The sequence below is a fragment of the Sordaria macrospora genome, chromosome 1 (genome assembly GCF_033870435.1).
Source record: "Sordaria macrospora chromosome 1, complete sequence".
NCBI classification, from domain to species: domain Eukaryota; kingdom Fungi; phylum Ascomycota; class Sordariomycetes; order Sordariales; family Sordariaceae; genus Sordaria; species Sordaria macrospora.
In genome coordinates, this window is record NC_089371.1 from 5,173,326 (window position 1) to 5,194,055 (window position 20,730).

The following is a 20,730-nucleotide window of genomic DNA, read 5'->3' on the forward strand; positions in this document are numbered from 1 at the left end:
CTTGTGCGTTGCAACCTCAGGAGCCTTGTCAATCGATGGCAGGTAAACAGAGAAAGAAGGCAAGGCGACTGATGATTCCCCATCCTACTCCCCCTTGTCGCAGATATGAGATATGTATGTAGGTAGGCCCAGTGACGCAACTAGGACCTCTATTCTTCAGGCGCGCGCATCCCGGACGCGAGTCCCGTCCCGGAAGAAGAATTATCACAGCTCATCTTAAAATTACGACGCCCCAATATGGCTTTCTGACAACACCCCAAGAATCGCTCATCACATCACCAATTCATATCTCGAGCCTTCTTTTTCGGCCCCTTTGGCACCCCTGACCAAGCAACCAGGTTGAGCAAGCCCGACCGACCAGCCTTTCACTTTCATCCCAGATTCCCAGGACCTCCGGTCCCCCACCATTCAGCAACGCCTGATTCTCGGCAGTAGCAACAACAGGATCAAGATCGTCCATGCATAAATGATCGACAATGGTGTTTGTACCTTGTTGTTGAAAGTCTGAGCACAGGTACAGACAGGTAGTCAAAGGCTGGGCAAAGTCAGATCTGATCATAAACAAGACCAAGTTTGCAGAAGAATAAAAAGAAGAAAAAGTGGAAAAGTAGTCATATGAGAAGGACGAACAAGAAGATCGGGGTTACCTTCGCAATATTAGTTGGCTGCCCACCCCATGTGAAGAAAGGCGTCGGTTGGAAAGACATCATCAGAGAGAGAACCTTTTAACACCACCAATCTCAATATCCTTCCTGCTACAATTTCGGTCTTTGCCGCCATCACGAAAACTGGCAAACACTAGATCCAGCCTGGTCCGCTTCATCTTATCGAAACAAGGCGATACCTCTCTCTCTCTCTCTACATACCGTATTTGCGGCGCCTTCACAATCGGCTACATAACAAGAAAGGAGACGTGGTGGTGGTGATGACGAGGAGCTAACGACTCCCACCCTTTTTCCACGCACTTTTGGTCTACTTCTAAGAGACGACTTTTCTCCCTACCTAGCTTCTCTTCACATCTTCTTTCACCATCTCTCGAGCTGCTGCGCTGGCCGGTCCACCCTACGCTATCCACAAACTCTACCAGACCCGAATGCTACTGGAAAAATTGCTGGGACGGTAGTAGCAATCCGGCGAGCACCCGACGGCGCAACATATATACCTATCTTCAGACTACATACCTACGCCTTGACCCTCCATGCGCAGTCGCCGGAGGGTAGGTATATACCAACAAACTTAATGACAGGGAAAAACACTCGAACCAGAACCACAAGAACGTCAACGCCCAAAATATAAAGTACAGAAAGGGAAAGACAACCAGAAAAGAAAAAAAAAATGGCCCCAGGAAGCCGCCGCTCAGTCCGCTCCTCCACACCCATCCCCATGCCCGTCATCGCCGAAGACGAACAACACTCCGACCCAGCAAGAGCAGCAGCAGCACAAGGGGCAACAACAACGCCCACAGTCCCACCTCGCTCTCCACACCGACGGTCATCGACAACGAGGAGCAGCAGCAGTTTATATCCAGGGGCACCCAGCGGCAGCGGCAGCGGCAGCGGCAGCGCGAGACCGGCATTGTCCAGATCAAGCAGCGTGCCGCAATATGTGCCGAAACCGAAACGGGCACCGGGGATAAGAGCCGTGGGAGGCGAGGTGGACAGTGTGAGGTCTATACCGCTTAATAGTGATGGGAGTGAGCGATGGGTTATTCCGACGGTGAGGGATCGGGAGGGGAAGATGATAGAAACAAATGATGGCGGTTTGGTGCGCCCAGTGAAAGGGATAGGGAAGAGCGAAGATGGGAGAGCGGTAGGACATGGAGGAGGGAAAGAGAAAGACAAGAGGGGGTTAGGAGGGTGGGTGAGAAGCCCGGGCAGATGGTATAAGGTTGTGGTTTTGGGGATACTGATAATTGGGTTGATTGTGGGATTGGCAGTTGGGTTGACGGTTAGGTTGAGGAAAAGGTATTTTGATCTTGCTTCCCAATTTTCTTCCCTGGACTCTTATGAGTACAGGTAGATGTCCATTGCAGAGTTTCCGCGATTCGTGCGTGCAAAAACACTAACACAAAACTTGGCTCCAGACACAACTCCTCCGACCCCGAACCCCCATTACCAACCGACCTCTTTCCCGCGGGCTCCTACACCTTCACGGCCGCCCTAGCCAACCTTTCGGCATCCTGCGCACCACAACGGAATCCTTCCCTCTGGCGATGCTACCCCTACGCTCTTTACTCCCCCACAACAGACGAAAGCACATCTGCTGCCTCCTTCCGGTGGATCATCCGTCCCACAACGACATACTCCTACGTCATCTCCTCTTCTGACGACCCCTTCTCGCCCACCGGTACCTTCAAGGATGTCAACCTCACCATGATCGATGCGAACCAACCGAGTGAGCGATTCACGTTTAGTTTCGTTATGGCGAAGGCTGTGGTGCCGGATGTTACTACTGCCAGCAACAGCAGCAGCAGCATGTCCTCAGCGGTATCTCCCACGACGACAATGACGATTGCTGCATTATCATCATCCTCGGCTTCGGCTTCGACTTCGCAGGCTACTTCTAACGGAGGGGAGAAAGCCAGACGCAGATGGTTAAGATCAGTGAAGAGGGAGGATAACAACACGATTTCACGAGAAGCACCAACAACAACAACAACAACAACAACAACAACAACCCCAGCAGAGCCAGCAATATGCTGGTATAATCAGACGGTGGTCCGTGGCACGATCTGGACGCGCATGAGCGCGAGTTACCCGGCTAATATCACCGACGTGCCAACACCACTAATAAACGCAACGAATGTGTTTGCGCCGTGGCCGTTTGCGGTGGAGTTGACGCTGGAACAGACGTATGAGGAGGATGGGAGGGGTAATGGGAAGAAGGCGCCGGATTGTAGGGATGCTGCGGGGAATCCGGTGGTATTTAGGAATAATGATAATATGAAGGTGGCTGCGGCGGCGGTGAGGGCGAGAGATATGAGCGTTGTGGATGAAGCAGATATTTGCAGGTGTTCGTATACGAACTATGGGCTGGATACCATTGCCTCTAGTAATAGTTCTAGCGCTGGTAACCCACAGGGGCAGAGTCAGGATCAGGGACTCGGCTAGAATCATGAGAAAAGGTTCGAGCAGTACGGGGGCACCTTACCTGCTTACCGACTGGCGAGTGAGTGTTTAAGCGGTTCGCGGGAAAGACAGTACACACTGGGCCACTCTCTCTGGCTGAGCCCGTGTGTACTCCTTTCGGGAACTATCTGGTGCTCTAGATCCGGAATGATGATGCCAGAGTGGAGCCTGATGGGCAGAAGATCGATCCATAGGGCTGAAGGTAGCCGTCGAACCAAACAGACGCTGCCGCCGCTCCCCCTTTAAGAGCAACAACCTCGGATATTTCCATGCTTATACGGCATAAGAGGCAGCTTGGCAAGGCGCATCAACGAGTACGACGGCCGACAGCCAGTCAACAAGCAGGAATCGAATTGTATTGTTCTCCCGTGTCGTCCGTGGTTGCTGGCCCGAGGTACTCCATCGGTTGCCGCCGGGCTCGCCAGGAAGCTGGTTCCGATCTAACCCTTTGGAAGGTATCGAAGCGAGAAAGAAGCTTTTTTGCCCGGACTAGCTTCCGTGGAAGCTCCACTGACGCAGTGCTTTCAATGCCTTCCTTGCGGGTCCTTGCTTCAGCATGCTTCCTCCTCAGGCTAGCTGCATCGAGTTCCAGGGTTGGTGGTATGGTGGCACCACACGTTTGGGGTAGCACGGTAGCAGCGATCCATGGTTTGATGTGAGATGGATGGTGTGTACATCTGTTTCTGTATACCCAACAAGAAGGATATAAGAAGTGTCTGATCAGTACAAGTCTTGAGGAGGTCACCAGCGGCTCATGCGTACGTGAAGTCAACCTTTGTCGAAGAGAAGACTTGAATATCTGAGGTCAAAGTTCTTCAAGAAAGTCTCAGCTGGTACCCATGGGTCCTGTGGCTATACTCCACCATCATGAAAATAACCCCGGTGTTATTGGACGGGAATGTAAACGGTTCCCTTATGTGACTGGCGGGAACCAGGAGAATGTCTGGTCAGTGGGTGTTCATGCGTACTGGGTACTGCTTCCGGGCAGACTGTGGCCTCAAGCATGGATGTGTTGATGTTGAATCTGTTCTGTCTCCAGCAAGGTTTTCGAAAAGAGAATTTCATGAACTCGGTACGGACAGTGTCATGAGAAAAACAGAAAAGAGATACAGGTGGAAGTCGTATGCGATCGACGTGCATGTCGTTGGCTCCTTCTCTTCCCCCTGCTGAAAATGACTCGGTCGATAATACCTGAAGGTCACGGGGAAGGTTTGACCTTGAGGCTCTCAAAATTAACAAGGAACCAACGTAAAACCCTACGACCAGGACCTGAGTCGTTTTCCTTACTACTTCCCCAGCATCGGTTGAATCGACTACAAACAGTGAACATCAACATGACGATAGACACTCCATGATATGTGAACTTGCTTGCAATTTCAGAACCTCCTTCTTGTCACATACAAAAGTTGAAAAGGAGCCTTCTTGAACATGAAGAAGAGCAAAACGTAAAGAGTGTTACCAAATTCCTATTGTCATTATCGAGTTGAAGTCGGGAAAGTTGAACTGACGTTGATTCCTCGGTGACCCACTCTTCATCGTGGTATGCATCAATGGGGGCATTTGTGCCTTTTTGCCAAATATCCTAGCGCCGCCCCGCCAACCCCATGTTGAAGGTCGACAGAGGTGGAAACATCTGTCAAACCCACTCCAGCCTCTACCCATCACGCTTCTGCGCTTCCATATTAGCCACGGCCTCTGGTTGGCTCCGGTTAAATAGGTTAAATGGCAACTTAAAGCCGGGCTACCGGGTCTTATCCAGATCCACCACCCGCAGCTCGCGGGCTCCAGCGGCTCCAACAATTGTTCAGAACACGACTTCGATATGTTGACAGCATTTGAAGATTTTCAAGGTCAGCTGAGACAGGCCTTGGGTAAAGGCGTTTGTGCCCGGGAAAATCTCCGCAGATAGACCGAGAAAGCTGGAGACAAACAGAGAGAGAAAATGTGTCTTGTCCGAAGTTTGAGACTGACCAAAGCCCGGCCCTAGTTTCAAAGTTGGTTACCATCAAGGTACAAGGCAAACGGTTAGACAGGCCGCTCTGGCGCCATGTACCTGTAGTGTAGGTACAACATGAAGTCCATGTGGATGCAGTGACGCTGTCGCACCGTCGGACAAACCCACCCCATTCTCCAACTTTCTTTTAAACCGCGCAAATGGGCGTCGAGATATCCTGTGCCCACTACCTTGGCCCTGCGCCGGCTGACAAGGCTTCGGGCCATTATCCATGCCAATCAGGGCCCGTTCCCGGAAAGGCAGCCGTCCCTGGGCTTCCCTACCCTTCCCTGGGCCATCTCGAGTATCGCTGGCGACCAGTCAAACATGCAATCTTGGCATCCCGTCAGGCCAGATGAGGGTCCTTGGAAAACCAAGCTCCTGTCTGCCACGCTGGAGATTTGATAGCGGGTCTGTGAGGAGTTGAACGGAAGCGCGAGGGGGGTGAATGTGGAGGTGGAGGGAGGGAGTGAGGGGACAGCATGAGCCGAACCCCATCACCATCATAGCTCTGGGTCTCTCTCCAACCGGCATAGCATTCGTCCGTGGATGGGCCGGGAAAGGTTGGAGTAGGCACATCGGGGTATTTGCATACACGCCTCTCTACGTAACGACGGTACGAGGGACCGGGAAAGTTCTAGCCTCCACCCACCAAGCGTGGACACCTACGGACAAAGAGAGCAAATATAAATACCATCACAGCCGCTCTATCATCCTGCCTGGCTTGCTTGATCTCTTTCCGTCTCACACACACCTCTACATCCTCACCAACTCAGTCAAAATGGTTCCCTCTATCAAGCTCAACTCCGGCGCCGAGATGCCCCAGGTCGGCTTCGGCCTCTGGAAGGTCGACGGCGAGATTGCCTCCGATGTCGTCTACAACGCCATCAAGGCCGGTTACCGTCTCTTCGATGGTGCCTGCGGTACGTTCAAGCCTTCCTTCCACCTTCCGATACATATCGTACAATACCCCATTGTCAACTCAATATCTCCTTTCTCCCATGGTCGATCTCGTGGTTTTTCTTTTTTTCCAAAAGGACAATGACGAGCAGTGACACCATGGTGGGGCAGTTTGACACTTACACGACCATCCCACTTCCTCCCCCTATCGATTCAGCCCGCCTGAAGAGATATTATCCGTGATTTCACCCGCAACGGCATCGCCATCCAAAGACACCAGACCAAAAAAAAAACATTGGCATAAGTTCGTGTTGGCTGACTCGCCATGGCTTGTATACAGACTACGGCAACGAGGCTGAGTGCGGCCAGGGTGTTGCCCGCGCCATCAAGGAGGGCATCGTCAAGCGCGAGGAGCTCTTCATCGTCTCCAAGCTCTGGAACACCTTCCACGACGGCGACCGCGTCGAGCCCATTGTCCGCAAGCAGCTCGCCGACTGGGGTGTCGACTACTTCGACCTCTACCTGATCCACTTCCCCGTCGCCCTCGAGTACGTCGACCCCTCGGTCCGCTACCCTCCCGGCTGGCACTTTGACGGCAAGAGCGAGATCCGCCCCTCCAAGGCCACCATCCAGGAGACCTGGACCGCCATGGAGTCTCTCGTCGAGAAGGGTCTCGCCAAGAGCATCGGTGTCTCCAACTTCCAGGCCCAGCTCCTGTACGACCTCCTCCGCTACGCCAAGATCCGCCCCGCCACCCTCCAGATCGAGCACCACCCCTACCTCGTCCAGCAGAACCTCCTCAACCTCGCCAAGGCTGAGGGCATCGCCGTGACCGCCTACTCCTCCTTCGGCCCTGCCTCGTTCCGCGAGTTCAACATGGAGCACGCCCAGAAGCTCCAGCCCCTCCTCGAGGACCCCACCATCAAGGCCATCGGCGAGAAGTACAACAAGGACCCCGCCCAGGTCCTCCTCCGCTGGGCCACCCAGCGCGGCCTGGCCATCATCCCCAAGTCCAGCCGCGAGGCCACCATGAAGTCCAACCTCAACTCGCTCGATTTCGATCTCTCCGAGGAGGACCTCAAGACCATCTCTGGTTTCGACCGCGGCATCCGCTTCAACCAGCCCACCAACGTAAGTTTTATATCTAACTTTTTCCATATCGGCGCCCAAATGTGGCCTCCGAAATCTCTATCATATCATTTACTAACATTACTCACAGTACTTCTCCGCTGAGAACCTCTGGATCTTCGGTTAAATTGTTTAAACCCCTTTTCTCCGAATTTCCCCTCGCAAAATTCTCCTAAACACCCCCGTTGAGTGCAGTGTGCAATATACCCATAAACGCATCGGTTATTACGCGGGAGGGCCCTCGGGAGATTGGTCGCTTCAATGGAAGCGCACCACTCACTAGTCACCCTACCCGTGTTGTTGCCATGCATCGCACACACACGCTCATGAAAAAAAAAAACACCCCCGATTCATACCCGACCATACCATACCATCAGATACACCGAGAAGGAGAGACGGCTGGTCACCGTACAAACTAGGGCGTGGGGGACAGCGGGTTTTAGACTATGCTCCCCTCCCCTGGGTTTAACGGCGGGATTGTGTACATGTGATGGGGCATTCCCGTTGTTACTGCCAAGTACCTTGCTCATAAAAAGGGTTTTTCTTTGGCAGATCAACTCTCCCGGCTCCAGGCCATTTTTTTCTTGTTTATAAAGCATAAATCAAGATTTCACGATTTTTTTTTAACTTGACTCTTTGTCTGTCCCTCGTGATATGTCTTACTGTAATACTCGCCGAGTTTCTTTAGTGACTATCGTCATTGTCCAACTTATCAGCATCGTCGTCGTGCAAAGCCCCATGTGGTCGGGGTGAAGATGGGATGAAAGTGGGAATGGGATGAATGGGGAGCAAAGGACAACACCGGTCAAAACGAGAGAGCAGCGGGTTCTACTGGAAATCTCCATCAGGTTGTCGATTGTCTTGCTTCAACAACGAATCTAACGCCATAGTACCGTGAACGCCAGTGCCATGCTGCATGAACTCTTGACTACCTACACAATTATCATGCTTTGCAAAACCCGGCAAAACCGCCGTCCGCCTCTTTGCTCCTTTTTAGTCAAGGTATCACCTGTCTAACAAACCACAAAAAAGACCTTAAAACAGAATGGAAAGATAGGTAGCTGCAATGTTCTATAATCAAGTAAAGATCATACGCGGACAAAAGCTACGTGGTTTTGGAGTTAGCAAGTCTCCTAAACCTCCCGACAGATATTGCATGTTCAAACTTACTAGCATCGATCTGCTGCACCTGCGGCAGAGCCAGCCGGACCTTGTTCCTGTACAACGCCGGCGCCCTGAGCTGCAACGGGTTCCCCTCAAAGTACACCGTCGTCAGGTTCTTCTTCTCCTTCAGTTCTCGCTCCACCTCAGCGAAGTCGCCGACCATGTTATAGCTCGCCCACAACTCCTCCAGCTCCGCGAGAGGGCCGATGCCCTTCAGGCTGGCAATCTTGTTGTTGGAAATGTCCAACACCCGCAGCTTGGTGTTGTGCTCCAGTCCCTCGAGCGACTCGAGAGCGTTGTGCGAAATGTATAATTCCTCGAGCTGGGGCACCTCGCGCAAGGGCGAGAGGTCACGGATTCGGTTCGACTGGATGCTGAGCAGACGCAGCTTTGGAAGGCCACCGAGGCCGGTGAGTCCGGTGATCTTGTTCTTGGCCACCCAGAGCTCTTCGAGGTTCTTGAGCGAGTCGAGGTTCTGCAGTTCGCGGACGCGGTTCGAGCCCAGTTCGAGGTTGCGCAGCTTGTCGAGCCCTTCCAACCCTTCGATGCGGCTGATCTTGTTGGAAACAAAGAAGAGATCCGTCAAGTTGGTCAGGTGATTGACGTGCTTGATGTGCTTGATCTTGTTGAAGCTTAGATCCAGACTAGTCAAGTTCGTGAGCTCGGTCAGCCCGCGGCCGATGTGTGAAATCAGGTTGTCATAGAGATCGAGATCTTGCAGAGTCTCGGCGACGGCGGAGAGGCCTTCGATATCTTGGATCAGGTTTTGGCGAAGGCAAATACGGGCAACTTGTTTGAAGCGCTCAAGACGCAATGCTGAGATGGACTGGATGCGGGAGTGAGTGCAAATAATCTCGTCGGTGTCTAGGGGCTCGTTGTCGAGAATATCTGTGAACCAGACAAACCGGTCATGGTTAGCCAAAAGTTCATTGCCACTGTTTTTTTCTTCCACTGTCTTTCAGACATGGAAAATGCCAGTGTATGTATGTGTTTGAGCGCTGTGGATTGCTTGCCTTCATCCGCCGCAACCTCCTCGCCGGGAACAACGTTGTCCTCGTCCGAGTATTCCGGATCCGATAAGGCTTCGGGATTTGCGAGCACGGCACTTTTTGGCACCCGCAGCTTTCCGTCCCAGCCTTTACTATTTCTGAGAGCAGGACTACCTGCTTCGCCCTCGTGTCGTGGTGAAGGGTGGTCGTCGACCAGCTCGATATGGTGACCGGGCGAATGGTGGCCCGGTGTCTTGGCGCCTTCCTCAATGGGAGCCGGCATGATTGTGGTGTTATATGGGCGGTTGTGTAATTGATGTCTGGTCTCGGATGTTGCGCAAAGCTAGGGAACAACAGTCGCAGTCGTGTTGAGAAGTGTCCAAAGGTAAAAATGGTGAACCGAGCACGCGGTTTGATTTATCACAGGACTCGAGGCAGTGTTGATCAGTTAATGGCGCAGTCGGAATTGGCGGCGCGGTGGTAGTCGGTGGTGGGTAGTATTTGTTGGAGAGATGCAGTGACTGATCATTTATAAGACGTGGAAGTTGGAGAATCTCTAAACTTTTTTTTCCTCGATAGAAAATCAAACGAATGGAAGTCGCATCTATGTACAGCAAGGAGGGGCCGCTTCCTCATTGAACATCGTCATGCTCATGGACCAATTCCAGCCACCCGCTGGGGTGTCCCGTCATGCGCTAGTCCCCTTGGTTGGTCCCCTGGGGCGGACAAATGCGGGGATACCATCAGTGGGTGCACCGTGCAACGCCTGCCTCGTTAACACCTGGGCAGACCAGAAAGGGTTGGTCGTACAGGGGTCCTGTTAGTGCAGAAGCTCTCGACGGGACGGGATGGCATCAATCCGAAGCAGTCCAACGGGGCATCATCATCATCATCGATTTTCCGCTGGAGAATCCGACACAAGCCGACGTCGTCCCCGCCACTATATCAGAATCAACAACGTTCACCGCCATTGCCGTTTCAATCTAGTATTCTTCAATCACTTCGGTCACTATTTCAAGAGGACACCACGCACTGAGTCTTATCATCCAGAAGGTTGAAGGCTTTCGAAAAGCCTCGGAAGGCCTGGAACCACACTACCGAACAAATCACATTCTTCTGGGCCGCCTCTCAAGGTTCATACGGTAAATTATCGAGGCATTTCGTACGAATTGCAGACCGCCAAACGGCGCGGTTTTGTCTGGACTCGCTTCATTGTTTGGAACTCTCAAGTGCGCCACCAAAACCTGGCCAACAATCTCCGACTTTGAGAAAGACAGTTGAGGTTGTGGACGTGCATGTGCAGAACACCTTGCAGGAGGCTTCAAGAGCAATCGACAAGTGGCAGTTGAACACGAGATTAAGCAATGAAAACGAGCTGCGTGAAATCCTGCAGATTGCTCGGGTGAGACAAGTGCCATTGTCTCGCACGTTTTCCCCCAATGGCTTCACGCTGTCTCGCGTCCGCCTCAAGGGCTCGGTTGGGACGACTGCATCCAATATCTTCACTTCCGAGCTGTCGTAGTGGTAGCACCTACATCAGAAGTTCACGACTTGGTGTGACTACTGTCAGGTCTTTGATTGTTCCCCTGGCAGGCAAGCCATGCATGTTTTCCGTTGATGGTAACAGCCGCAACACGAGATTTATTCACATCCCGACGGCGCTGATGCCGCCAGTTGTGTTCGTGGGGCTTCTGGTGGCTTTATACGTGTGGAAGTGTATGATGCTGGTTGTGTTCCAGAACAAGATCATATACATGCCCGGATTCCCTCCTAATTCACGATGGGAGCTCATTGACAACTATGATAACCACTGCGGTGGAATCAAGTGGGCGGATGAGAGGACCCGAGCCGCGGACGGGACGGACCTAGCCATGGCCGTTACAACCGTCCCAATGCAAAAGGGCAAGTCCCCTACAGACAACAAGGCTGCGAAGGCCCATATATATGTCCTCTATTTTCAAGGTTAGTATTCTCATACGGACGCGTTGTCCGAAATTCAGAGCTGATATGATTATCCAGGAAACGCTGCATCAATACCACCGCGACTGCCGGATTTGTCATGGGTGCTTCGAAATGTCAATGACAGCCACAATCCGGATCTAGCACCTTTACAAATAACCTTTGTTTGCCTGAGTTACAGGGGATACTGGACGTCCCGGGGCCGACCCTCGGAGGATGGTCTGAAGCTTGATGCCGAAGCGGGTGCGCGTTGGATCTCCCAGCATCATGAACATCTGTATGGATTAGAGAGCGAGGCTCCTGTACCCATTCTGCTGCTTTGGGGACAAAGTATCGGTTGCAGTGTGGCTACCAACCTCGCTGCGACAGGCAGAATACCAGCAAATATTCCAGTCCGGGGCTTACTCCTCGAGACTCCGTTCCTGTCGGTCAGGACCATGTTGGAGACACTATACCCTCAAAAGTGGCTCCCGTACAAGCACCTTTGGCCGTTTTTGCGCAACCATTTGGATAGCTGGGCAAACCTGGGAACCATTGCCAGCACGGCAAAGCAAAGGGGAAGCCGACCACCAAACATTTTCATCCTTGAGGCCGAGAGAGACGAGCTCGTTCCCCCAGAACATGCCGAGCGGCTGCTCGATAGATGTCAGGACTTAGGCTTGCCGGTTGAACGGGTCAAGTCTCCGGCGGCGTTTCACAGCGATGCCATTATGAGGGTTGAAGGAAAGAGGCTGGCTGCCCTTGGCATTGTGCGACTGACGAAGCAAGCATTGGATGGCGGCTGAAACTGCAGGCATCAATCGCGTAGCGGCAGAAATCCACACTGGTCTGACCAACATGGGCCGCACAATTGCTCATCCATGGCCGCGGAAGGTACCATGGACAAACATGGGAGCGGCCGAGCCAAAGAGACAGAGTGAGTGAGCAGCATGATGAGAGACAGCAAATGAAGAGGTCGGCCATTATCACTGTGAGATGACACCAAGACGAGGAAATCTGAGACCGACATCGTCCTTGCATCACATCACAGAAGCGCAGGGTTCTGATGCTGGGGTGGTACAAAGACATTGCCTGCCGTAGGACATGGATGGTTGCAACAAAAAAAATGAGGCTCTCGTTTCGGAGCTATTGAGTGGGTGGGATCCGGAATCATGACGAGAGTCGACAGGAGAGGTGCGTACCCTACGGGCAACCTCAAAAGGAATATGAGCTCGAAGGAGCCGCTTCAATGGCCGAATCTGACGGCGAGATTGAGGTAGCTTTCCGTCCTGTTCGATTATATCGGTCCATTACCAGGCATCAGATCATGCCAAGTCCAATGAAGCCGGTCTTGTGAGCTTGTGAATGGTTGAAAGCCATCATATTGCCCCAGGCCACACCGAAAGAGCTGGGGAAACACCACAACCTTGGAAGCTACGGGTCAGATTGTCTCAGGCGTAAAACTCCACGCCAATTAACGATCCATTCCAATGTTCTTTCCCTCTGATCGCCGTTTGTATGTGACTGCCACCATCCCACCTCCCGCTCACTACCCTGGTTCTCTCTTCGCCCTTGCATATCATCCATGATCCATCGATCCCATTCCGGACCAGTTTCAACCATAGAAAAGGAAAGAGGAGGGAGGCCGACGATATCGACCCCCATGTCAGTGACCTCGAAATGGACTAGCGCGCCATCAGGTGACCTCGTGCGCATATCCCGTTTCCCGCCGAGACCCCCTCGGAACACTTAACGCGTCAAATCACGTTGGATGGTGTGAACGATACTCCGGCAGCCAAGCCTACCACACCATCTGCTCATCAAGGTTCAACGTACCACTCAAGACTGGTTGGAGCCTAGTTCACAAACGGAAACGACCAAGCGTCCGAAAATGCGCAGCGCGTTCATATAAGGATGTATTGCCCACCGATTATCAACGAGGCTTTTCATCCTTTCTCTGTGCAGGTTTCAGATTCTCACTCGGCACTTTCGGTGGGTAGATGAGTACCATTTGCCAGTTCTCACCATCCGACCGATACGATCAAGTCCTTGTTGATCATTTGCCCCTCAATCATCACGTTCCCGCCCGTGTCCTCGCCGACACATGCTGCCCTACTATCTTCGGACCGATGCAAACGGTTGCCTGATAGTCACCTTCGCTTCGAAACAGCACCATTGGAACAAGGAGATTAAGCGATCGATAGCTATCGTCTCACGATGTCCTCTCGACGCCTCGATGTTCCCCAAAGCAGGAGTGGTTCTAAGCCTCCAAGACTAGTCAGATCGAACTCGTCCTTGTCCTTCGCCAAAGAAGCGGGCATCTCCAAGCGTCGCCATGATTCCCGTCAGCGTCGTCCTAATGCGACGACCGTTCCCGGAACCGTGGCTCGTGCAGAGTAGGAGATTTTGACTTTGAAGTCATGTACAACTCGCTTGAACCTTGCTCTGATACGCTTCTTTTTAGTAGTAATCCCAACCCCATCTCACCGATCGTCACCCTCGTAGTTGGCCAAGAATGTCGCATCTTCGCCGCCCACGAAAACGTGCTATCCGCTTCTCCTTTCTTCAAGAACGTCCTCGACACTCAATTTTCCGGTGGCGAAACCAAGCGGATATTGCTTCCCAACGAGGAACCCGAGATCTTTGCCTCGGTGCTCGAGTACCTCTACAAAGGCGACTACCATCCCCGCCTCGTTCACGATATGAATCAGAACACGTGGGAATTGGAGGAGTTACCAGTAGCAGCAACAGCACGGAGGAACGGCGGCCGTGGTGGCGGTGGTGGACGGGAGGCTCCTACCATCTATCATCACTCGGTGGATGGCGAGGTGTTGAAGGATACGGTGATCTACTGCGCTGGAGAGAAGTATGGGCTGGAAGAGCTGAAGAGGATTGCATTGAGGAAGCAAGGTCTTCGTAAGTCCATTGCATTTATCATTGCTTGCTAGTGTCATTTTGTCATCATGTTTACAGTCGAACTGACCCATATCACTGCAGAGTGCGGAATAATGGCCAGCACAATCCTGACCTCTGCCAGATACGCCTACGCCAACACCCCTGACACTGACTCCAAGCTCCGAGCTCATTACCTCGCGCTCATCATCCGCGGCCGCAACACGTTCAAGCGCAGCGGCACCATGCAACTGGAGATGTTCCACGGCGGGAGTGATCTCTTCTTTGACTTGTTTGTAGCGTTGTGTAATCACGTTGATGATCTTTCGGTTGCTTCTTCGTAAGTCTTCTTCCGCTACTACTCACAAAGCCCCTGCGCCAAGGGGGTCTCTAGAGGATCATATTTGTGACTAACTCGTATTAGTAGCACTCAACATGATACCCAACAGGACACTCAACATGACACTCAACACGATACCCAACAGGACATTCAACATGACACACAACACGACACTCAACAAAGCTCCGGCAGCGAAAAGGACTCGAAATCGTGATCTTTTTACTGTTCTCCTTCTTCATTTATTTGTTGTTTGTGACACATTATTTTAGCTTTTCCCATTTCACAACTGGCGGTTGTTATTTTCAAAGATCATTCTGTTCATCTCTGTTTTTTGGTCGGACACGATGTTACTCCTTCTTTTATACCATACGGCGTTTGGGGAAAGGTCTGTTTTCGGTTATCACCAAAATGTCAGGTTGCAATTTTCGAGTTTCGAGCAAGGAAGAGAAGTAAGGCGGTTAGTATCGGACCGGATTCTGACAACGAAGTATGAGTTGGTGTTCTACAAGTATGTACAGTACCTGGGCAGAACTATATGGAAAACGAAGAATGAGACGAGAACAGAACGTGAGGTTTTCCAAGACTTTCGGTTCTTTACGCTCGTTTACGGTTACTCTTTTCTGTATCTATCGTCTTGACTGGCCGCAAACATGAAATGGGCACGGTATGAGGTGGATGGCAATATGTGCCGGTGTCAAGTTAGGATCTAGAGTAAACACTCAAAAACCGAACAGAACATGATACTCCTTCGATACCCTCACCAAACTAATGTCATATATCTGCAAATATGTAACAAGCTGCCAGCTATCCTGAATTCTCTGAGAGAACATCATCTTCCCGTGCGGAAGGAAGTATCATATCACACAGACAGAAAGACGACTATCAGCAGAATCTGGCCAGAGAATTTACGGAAAAACGAAGCGGAAAAAAGAGAAAAGAAGGGTTGCGCGGTCCGGAATTCGAAGTTGGGTCTTCATTCAATATTTCCTTATCATGAGACTTGAACAAAGTTTAAGTTGCCCCCCCCCCCCCCCCCCCCCCCCCCCCCCCCCCCCCCCCCCCTGAGTCGGGCTTGAACAGAGGTTCTGCGGGAATTTCACCCGCAAATCGGGTGATACGTTAAACCCAAAAAGGTGCACTATGTGCCCCAAGACGACTTCCATGTGACGGAAGGGGGTTCGTTGGGTGAGGGGCAGAACAGGAGAGGTGGATGGGATGGAAGGAAAGAAGGAAGCATGAAAGGAAGGTACCTCTACGTCCCGTCGTACCTTTCTGCTGGCTGCGGCTCTGGACTGATCCGGAAGCTACGAAGTTTTAGGAGCTTCTTCGATCTCGTCATCTGGTCTTTGCTCTTGCCGGTTCTTCCAGCCGCCATCCTCAGTTAGGTTCTCTTCCTTTGGCTGATTTGTTCTCTCTCTTCATGGGTTGTAAGCCACCAGCGGTGAGTGACGGGGGAAATTGAGACAAGAACGGAATCAATATCAAGCATCTGCTATGGGATTCTGGACCCTGCCGTGCCTGCCAAGGTCGGGGTTCGCTTTACTGAGTTCGTGCAGCTTTGTTAGCGATCGTATAGTGGGGCTACAGTGGGGCTACGCCAAAACGTCCAACGTCACTTGCAGCTCCCCTCTTCGCTGTTGTTGATGGAATTTTGAACCTTTCACGCGTCGATCTGTTTACTTTCAATCCTGTTTACGTCTACGACCCGAGCCCCCATCTCCAAGACACCACTGCGCCAGCATAGCGAGTCATTCCTCTTTTTCAGAAGAAAAGAATCACGAAGATCTTTCCCTCTGGAATCCAAGCGCGACACCGTCTTCTCGCAGTATCCCACAAGCCACTCGTTCAACATGGCCGACGGCAAAGACTCCCTCCGCCTAGCTCCCGATGAGTTCAAGCAGCTCGAGGTTCTGCGAAACCGATTCCACCAGCTCACTCACAGTCTAAACAGTCTGTTTAATGATATCCAGAGAAGCCAGCCTCTCCCTAGCCAGTAAGTCGTCGCTCGCTTACCCCATCCTCTTCTCTCGAGGTCGACCACTTGCTCATATCGATCTGTTCTTCCGCAGAGACTCCCTCACCGCTTCAGCAGCCATCCTTCAAAAGAGTCTCGAAACCATTCAGAAACTCGCCGACGAGAACTCCGAGTTATTTCAGCGCATCGTCGTCCACCCGTCAACAAACTTCCCTGGTCGCACCCAGGAACACATCCTCCTACAACTACTGCGAAAGAAACTTGAGCCGGAAGTCGAGAGCTGGGTCGAAGATGCGCGTAGCGTGGCAAGGGCTTCCGGTCTGGATCCGAGCAAACTGGCCAGCTCCCAACAGAAGACCAACGGCTACGACGAGGACGACGACGACTACCGAGACGAAGAAGAGGACGCACCTTCGGATCCGTTTAACGAACAGTGGGTCGACATGTTCCAGGTCAGCATGGACAGTATCAGGGACTACCTCATGAACCAAGCGAACGAGCCCTACACGATCGCCGAGCGCGAAATGGGTATTGAGAATGTTCGTACCGGTCTGAAGCGATCGCTGGAGGAGGAAGACAGCGAAGAAGAGGAAGACGAGGACGAGGACGAGGATGATGATGAGAACAAGCCGCTTGCAGCTGCTGGGGTCGACAAAGTCAACGCGGCCAACCTGTTCCACCCAGAGCATGTCCTCTGGATGGCTTCGAGGGGCAATATGAAGGTGAAGAATGTTGACCTGGAGGCTATTCGCAAGAGAGAGAAGCCTAGGGGACGTCCAGCTCCCGCGCAATGAGCGAACAAGACATTCTCAAGCCAGCTCCGCGCATGATCCAGGAAACACCAACAGCAATCTCTGCGATTCGCTATCTTCGATGAGCTGGGGGCAACACAGTCAATACCTGGGATACGTCTCAGGGACATGTTTTGGAAGAAGCCTCGGTTGCTGAGCGCACCATTTTTGAGGCTTTTGGACATGGTTCATGAGCTGGTTTTGAGACAGATTTTGCTTCTGCCTTTAAAATCATGGTATGGCCCAGAAGGTGCTATGTTCTTGTCCAGTTGCTTGGTAGCATCCAAGTCCGGAAAGACACCTCCAACATGGTGATGGTGGGTCATGGTGTTGTTGATTGGTAGCAGCCGCCAACTCCCCCGCACCCACTGCAACAGCTCTCGCGCGGGTAGCTGACGATGACAGCGTTCCCTACAGTCTGACTGTGCCATCTGTGACCCGATCACATCCAACAGCGCCGCTTGGTGCAACCCGCCTATCACATGCCGGGAAACGGTCTCATTGAGGACTCTGTTTGGGGCTGCAGAAATAAGCTGGAATTCCCTAAACCGCTTATTGGAGCAATTTGGTTGACACGTTTTGATCAGAGACAGACGACACTTCGAATGAGCTTTGAAAGAGGCCTGAACTCATCCCAACCTGCCGGCTCCGGTTTCATGGCTATCAGGCTGGAGAAACATTCAGAAGAGCCAACCCAGGAGGTTAGCTATAACTGTCAGCCTAGCTTACTTTAGGAAAAGCATTGTGCTCTACGGTGCAATGGATTCATATTGACTTGGGCGTTTTTCAATAGTGTCTGTGCTCGGCCATTTGATCACACAATATGCTTGCTGACTGGAACCCACCTCCATAAAGGCCAGCACCAACAGCACCTAAGATGGTGATGGCATCTGTCATTGCTCTTGGCTTGACAACATGGTGTACCGTGTTAGCCCAACACGCACGCCACCACGGCCAGTTTGGGACTCGAAATTCAGCTCTTTGTGTTGTTTTGGGCAGGCTCGCATGCTGTTTGCGGGCCATGCTGAGCTACCAAAGCCAATGGAAAGCGTGACCAACGCATGTAAGCCAGGTTGGAGCCGTGGTCGTGATGAAGATGTTTGCCAAACTTGACCTAACCGCCGCCCCATCGCAGGTTTGGTTGAAGGTTTCTTGCGCATTTCTTCAGACGATACTTTATTCATCTGTTATAAGTGGTGGTTAGTTAGCTGGAAGTTTGAATTTGCCTTTCCTTGTTTAGTTTTTGAATCACTCTGTGTTCTTTGTTACAGGAAGCCGTCTACAGACTGAGCTTATCACCAATACTTCGAGACTCGACAACGTCCTGCTGAGGAGTCGCAGCGATATCACAGTGAGATGCAATGGCGCCGAGCTGTGAATTTGGTTATACTGGAATGGCTTCATTGCCGACGCTGGGTGTCTCTCCGAAGAGCGGAATCATGACATTTTCCAAGCAGCCCGAGTCCCTGAGGCACACAATCAAGGCTGTCGCCCGAGTGAATGAGGATAGGCGAAGGATCGGCTTCATGGACCTGGCCGTCGAGATCCGGCTACGAATTTATGACTACGTCTACGGCTCACACAGCGTTCGGCATTCCAAGCTGCCACTATGGTATCTGACTCAAGGCAGCGGCCGTCACGTCCTCAAGCCTGTTACGCCAAAAGCCATTACTAGCAAGCCCAGTTCACCACCCTACGAACAACAAACTTCAGACGATAGCAACACCACTAGTCGTCCTCCCACTCGCAAACTCCTATCCGCGCACCGTCCGATGAACTACATCCCAACCGCCCTTCTACTAGCCTGTCGCCAGATCTACTACGAAGCCCGCACCACCCCCTTCCACGAGAACGAATTCGTTTTCTCATCGTGGCACGACGTCGACAGCAGCGTCCAAGCAGCGCGGGACTTTCTTGACGATCGGCTATGTGCAGACTGGCAACGCCAGAGCATGCGATATGTGAGGATCGAGCTGGACCTCTCCTCCTCCTCCTCCTCGGACGACATAAAAAGCAAAAAGAAGGCAAAAGAAGTCTGGGAAGAGCTACTATGTTCCACCGCCTACTGGGGAGCGGGACTCCGCGGAATGAGGTTATGCATCGACTGCAAAGACAAAGATCTGATCAAGGGTTGTTCTTTTGCGGCGGCGCTTGCGCTTGACGCTGACGACGGGGTTGATGAACCAGAAGAAGAGCTGTCATCATCATCTTCCTTCGCTTGGATCTTCCGTGGTCTGGTGAAGCTGAGAAGCCTGAGGAGCTTGGATGTGGAAATCAAAAGGGGACGGTGGTATATGACGAACGACGAGAAGGTTGGGTGGTGTCGGTTGTTGGAGGAGCTACTTAACAACGACAATAACAAAAACAGCAATAACAGCTGTGGTGAAAGAGACGAAGAACGAGGGAATCAAAAGGTTTCGGTCATGTGCGCGCAGACATCGTATGATCCGTTCAATTTGGAGCAGGTGTTTGGTAAGATCTCTTATCCTATGATGGTTTGGCCGTTGTATGCTGGCTTTTGAAAGTGTGGATTTTGTTCAGATCAGATATTCGACGAGAGTCGTTTTTGGCGGTGGCAGTGTGCGTGTTTCGGAGATGAATCCGAGATGGATTGATGGTGCGAGAGAAGAAGACGACATGAAGCGGGAGAAAAGCACCATTGTGTCGACGCGGGAGGTCACCAAGATCGTTTTGCTAACAGGACTGGGCCTGTATTCAGCTGCCTAGAGTTAGCGCTACTAACAATAACAATTTCATTTCCCCTTGCTCAGGCTCAGGGGGATAACACAAAGCTCGCTGACCTCTTCACCCCTGGTTTCCACTGATCAACAATTTGAAAACTTGACAACTCTCAGTCGAAGAAGAGAAAGAACTGAATGACTGGTTACTGCTCGCTACATCCGTAACAGCGAAGTTCCCCCACCGGGTAACCTGCTCTTCCAATGCGATTTTCACGAGCTTCCTTGACGTAGCGGTGGACGCTTGTAAGGCCTAGACCTCAACATAGCTCGGTAGTGTAGTGTAGATGTGCTTAGTGTCCGAAGCCCTGCCTCGAACCGAGAGTTCCCAAAGCAGCATAGGGACCGACCCGTTGTTGGGTTCCTTCCGATCTACACTATTCGGAACGATAGGTGCCTTACCTGTGTACCTCTACCAACTTAGGCAAGACATTCTGGTTTACATTAAATTTCAACAACCCTTGCTCTCTACACTACGCATCAAGTTCTGGGGTAATAAGCTTCGCGCTCACGGGAGCCAAGTCGAACACCAAAAAGCTTGTTCTTTCTGAGAGCAGTCTGGACCGCCATATTACGAGGGGGCTACTTACACTATTGCCCCGCACAGACGGGACCCAACCATCAGCCAGGCGCTACACATACACTACTGATCGTCAACCCCTGGATATTGTAGGTGATAATTTAGGACCTGACCTCTCCGTTCCCTTGCCAGGCTTTGCCCATTCCCAGGATCTTCTAGAGCTTCCTTCCTTTC

General features: G+C 51.9%; 7 protein-coding genes across 7 annotated transcripts; 6 read left to right on the plus strand and 1 right to left on the minus strand.

The window, feature by feature from the left end:
• Positions 1–585: 585 nt before the first annotated feature.
• Positions 586–3,880, plus strand: SMAC4_04648 (uncharacterized protein). Its single transcript, XM_024655669.2, has 2 exons — positions 586–1,964; positions 2,084–3,880. The coding sequence occupies exons 1-2, from the start codon at positions 1,336–1,338 to the stop codon at positions 3,108–3,110; spliced, it is 1,656 nt and encodes a 551-aa protein (XP_024511520.1). The 5' UTR covers positions 586–1,335; the 3' UTR covers positions 3,111–3,880.
• Positions 3,881–5,340: 1,460 nt separating this feature from the next.
• Positions 5,341–7,788, plus strand: SMAC4_04649 (uncharacterized protein). The gene is made up of 3 exons (XM_003345370.2): positions 5,341–6,044; positions 6,362–7,152; positions 7,241–7,788. Exons 1-3 carry the CDS (start codon positions 5,570–5,572, stop codon positions 7,274–7,276), a joined length of 1,302 nt encoding a protein of 433 aa, XP_003345418.2. The 5' UTR covers positions 5,341–5,569; the 3' UTR covers positions 7,277–7,788.
• A 223-nt stretch (positions 7,789–8,011) lies between these two features.
• Positions 8,012–9,585, minus strand: SMAC4_04650 (uncharacterized protein; the record flags this gene model as incomplete). Its single annotated transcript, XM_066090149.1, has 3 exons — positions 8,012–8,254; positions 8,320–9,201; positions 9,327–9,585. 3 exons carry the CDS (start codon positions 9,583–9,585, stop codon positions 8,238–8,240), a joined length of 1,158 nt encoding a protein of 385 aa, XP_065945728.1. The 3' UTR covers positions 8,012–8,237.
• A 960-nt stretch (positions 9,586–10,545) lies between these two features.
• On the plus strand, positions 10,546–12,825 carry SMAC4_04651 (uncharacterized protein). The gene is made up of 2 exons (XM_003345372.2): positions 10,546–11,264; positions 11,322–12,825. Exons 1-2 carry the CDS (start codon positions 10,742–10,744, stop codon positions 12,044–12,046), a joined length of 1,248 nt encoding a protein of 415 aa, XP_003345420.2. The 5' UTR covers positions 10,546–10,741; the 3' UTR covers positions 12,047–12,825.
• Positions 12,826–12,874: 49 nt separating this feature from the next.
• Positions 12,875–15,459, plus strand: SMAC4_04652 (uncharacterized protein). The gene is made up of 4 exons (XM_003345373.2): positions 12,875–13,636; positions 13,705–14,156; positions 14,238–14,472; positions 14,557–15,459. Exons 1-4 carry the CDS (start codon positions 13,458–13,460, stop codon positions 14,684–14,686), a joined length of 996 nt encoding a protein of 331 aa, XP_003345421.1. The 5' UTR covers positions 12,875–13,457; the 3' UTR covers positions 14,687–15,459.
• A 294-nt stretch (positions 15,460–15,753) lies between these two features.
• SMAC4_01651 (uncharacterized protein) lies at positions 15,754–18,007 on the plus strand. Its single transcript, XM_003352769.2, has 3 exons — positions 15,754–16,465; positions 16,542–17,555; positions 17,656–18,007. The coding sequence occupies exons 1-2, from the start codon at positions 16,323–16,325 to the stop codon at positions 17,239–17,241; spliced, it is 843 nt and encodes a 280-aa protein (XP_003352817.1). The 5' UTR covers positions 15,754–16,322; the 3' UTR covers positions 17,242–17,555; positions 17,656–18,007.
• Positions 18,008–18,599: 592 nt separating this feature from the next.
• On the plus strand, positions 18,600–19,760 carry SMAC4_01650 (uncharacterized protein; the record flags this gene model as incomplete). Its single annotated transcript, XM_003352768.2, has 1 exon — positions 18,600–19,760. The coding sequence occupies one exon, from the start codon at positions 18,600–18,602 to the stop codon at positions 19,758–19,760; it is 1,161 nt and encodes a 386-aa protein (XP_003352816.2).
• Positions 19,761–20,730: the final 970 nt, after the last annotated feature.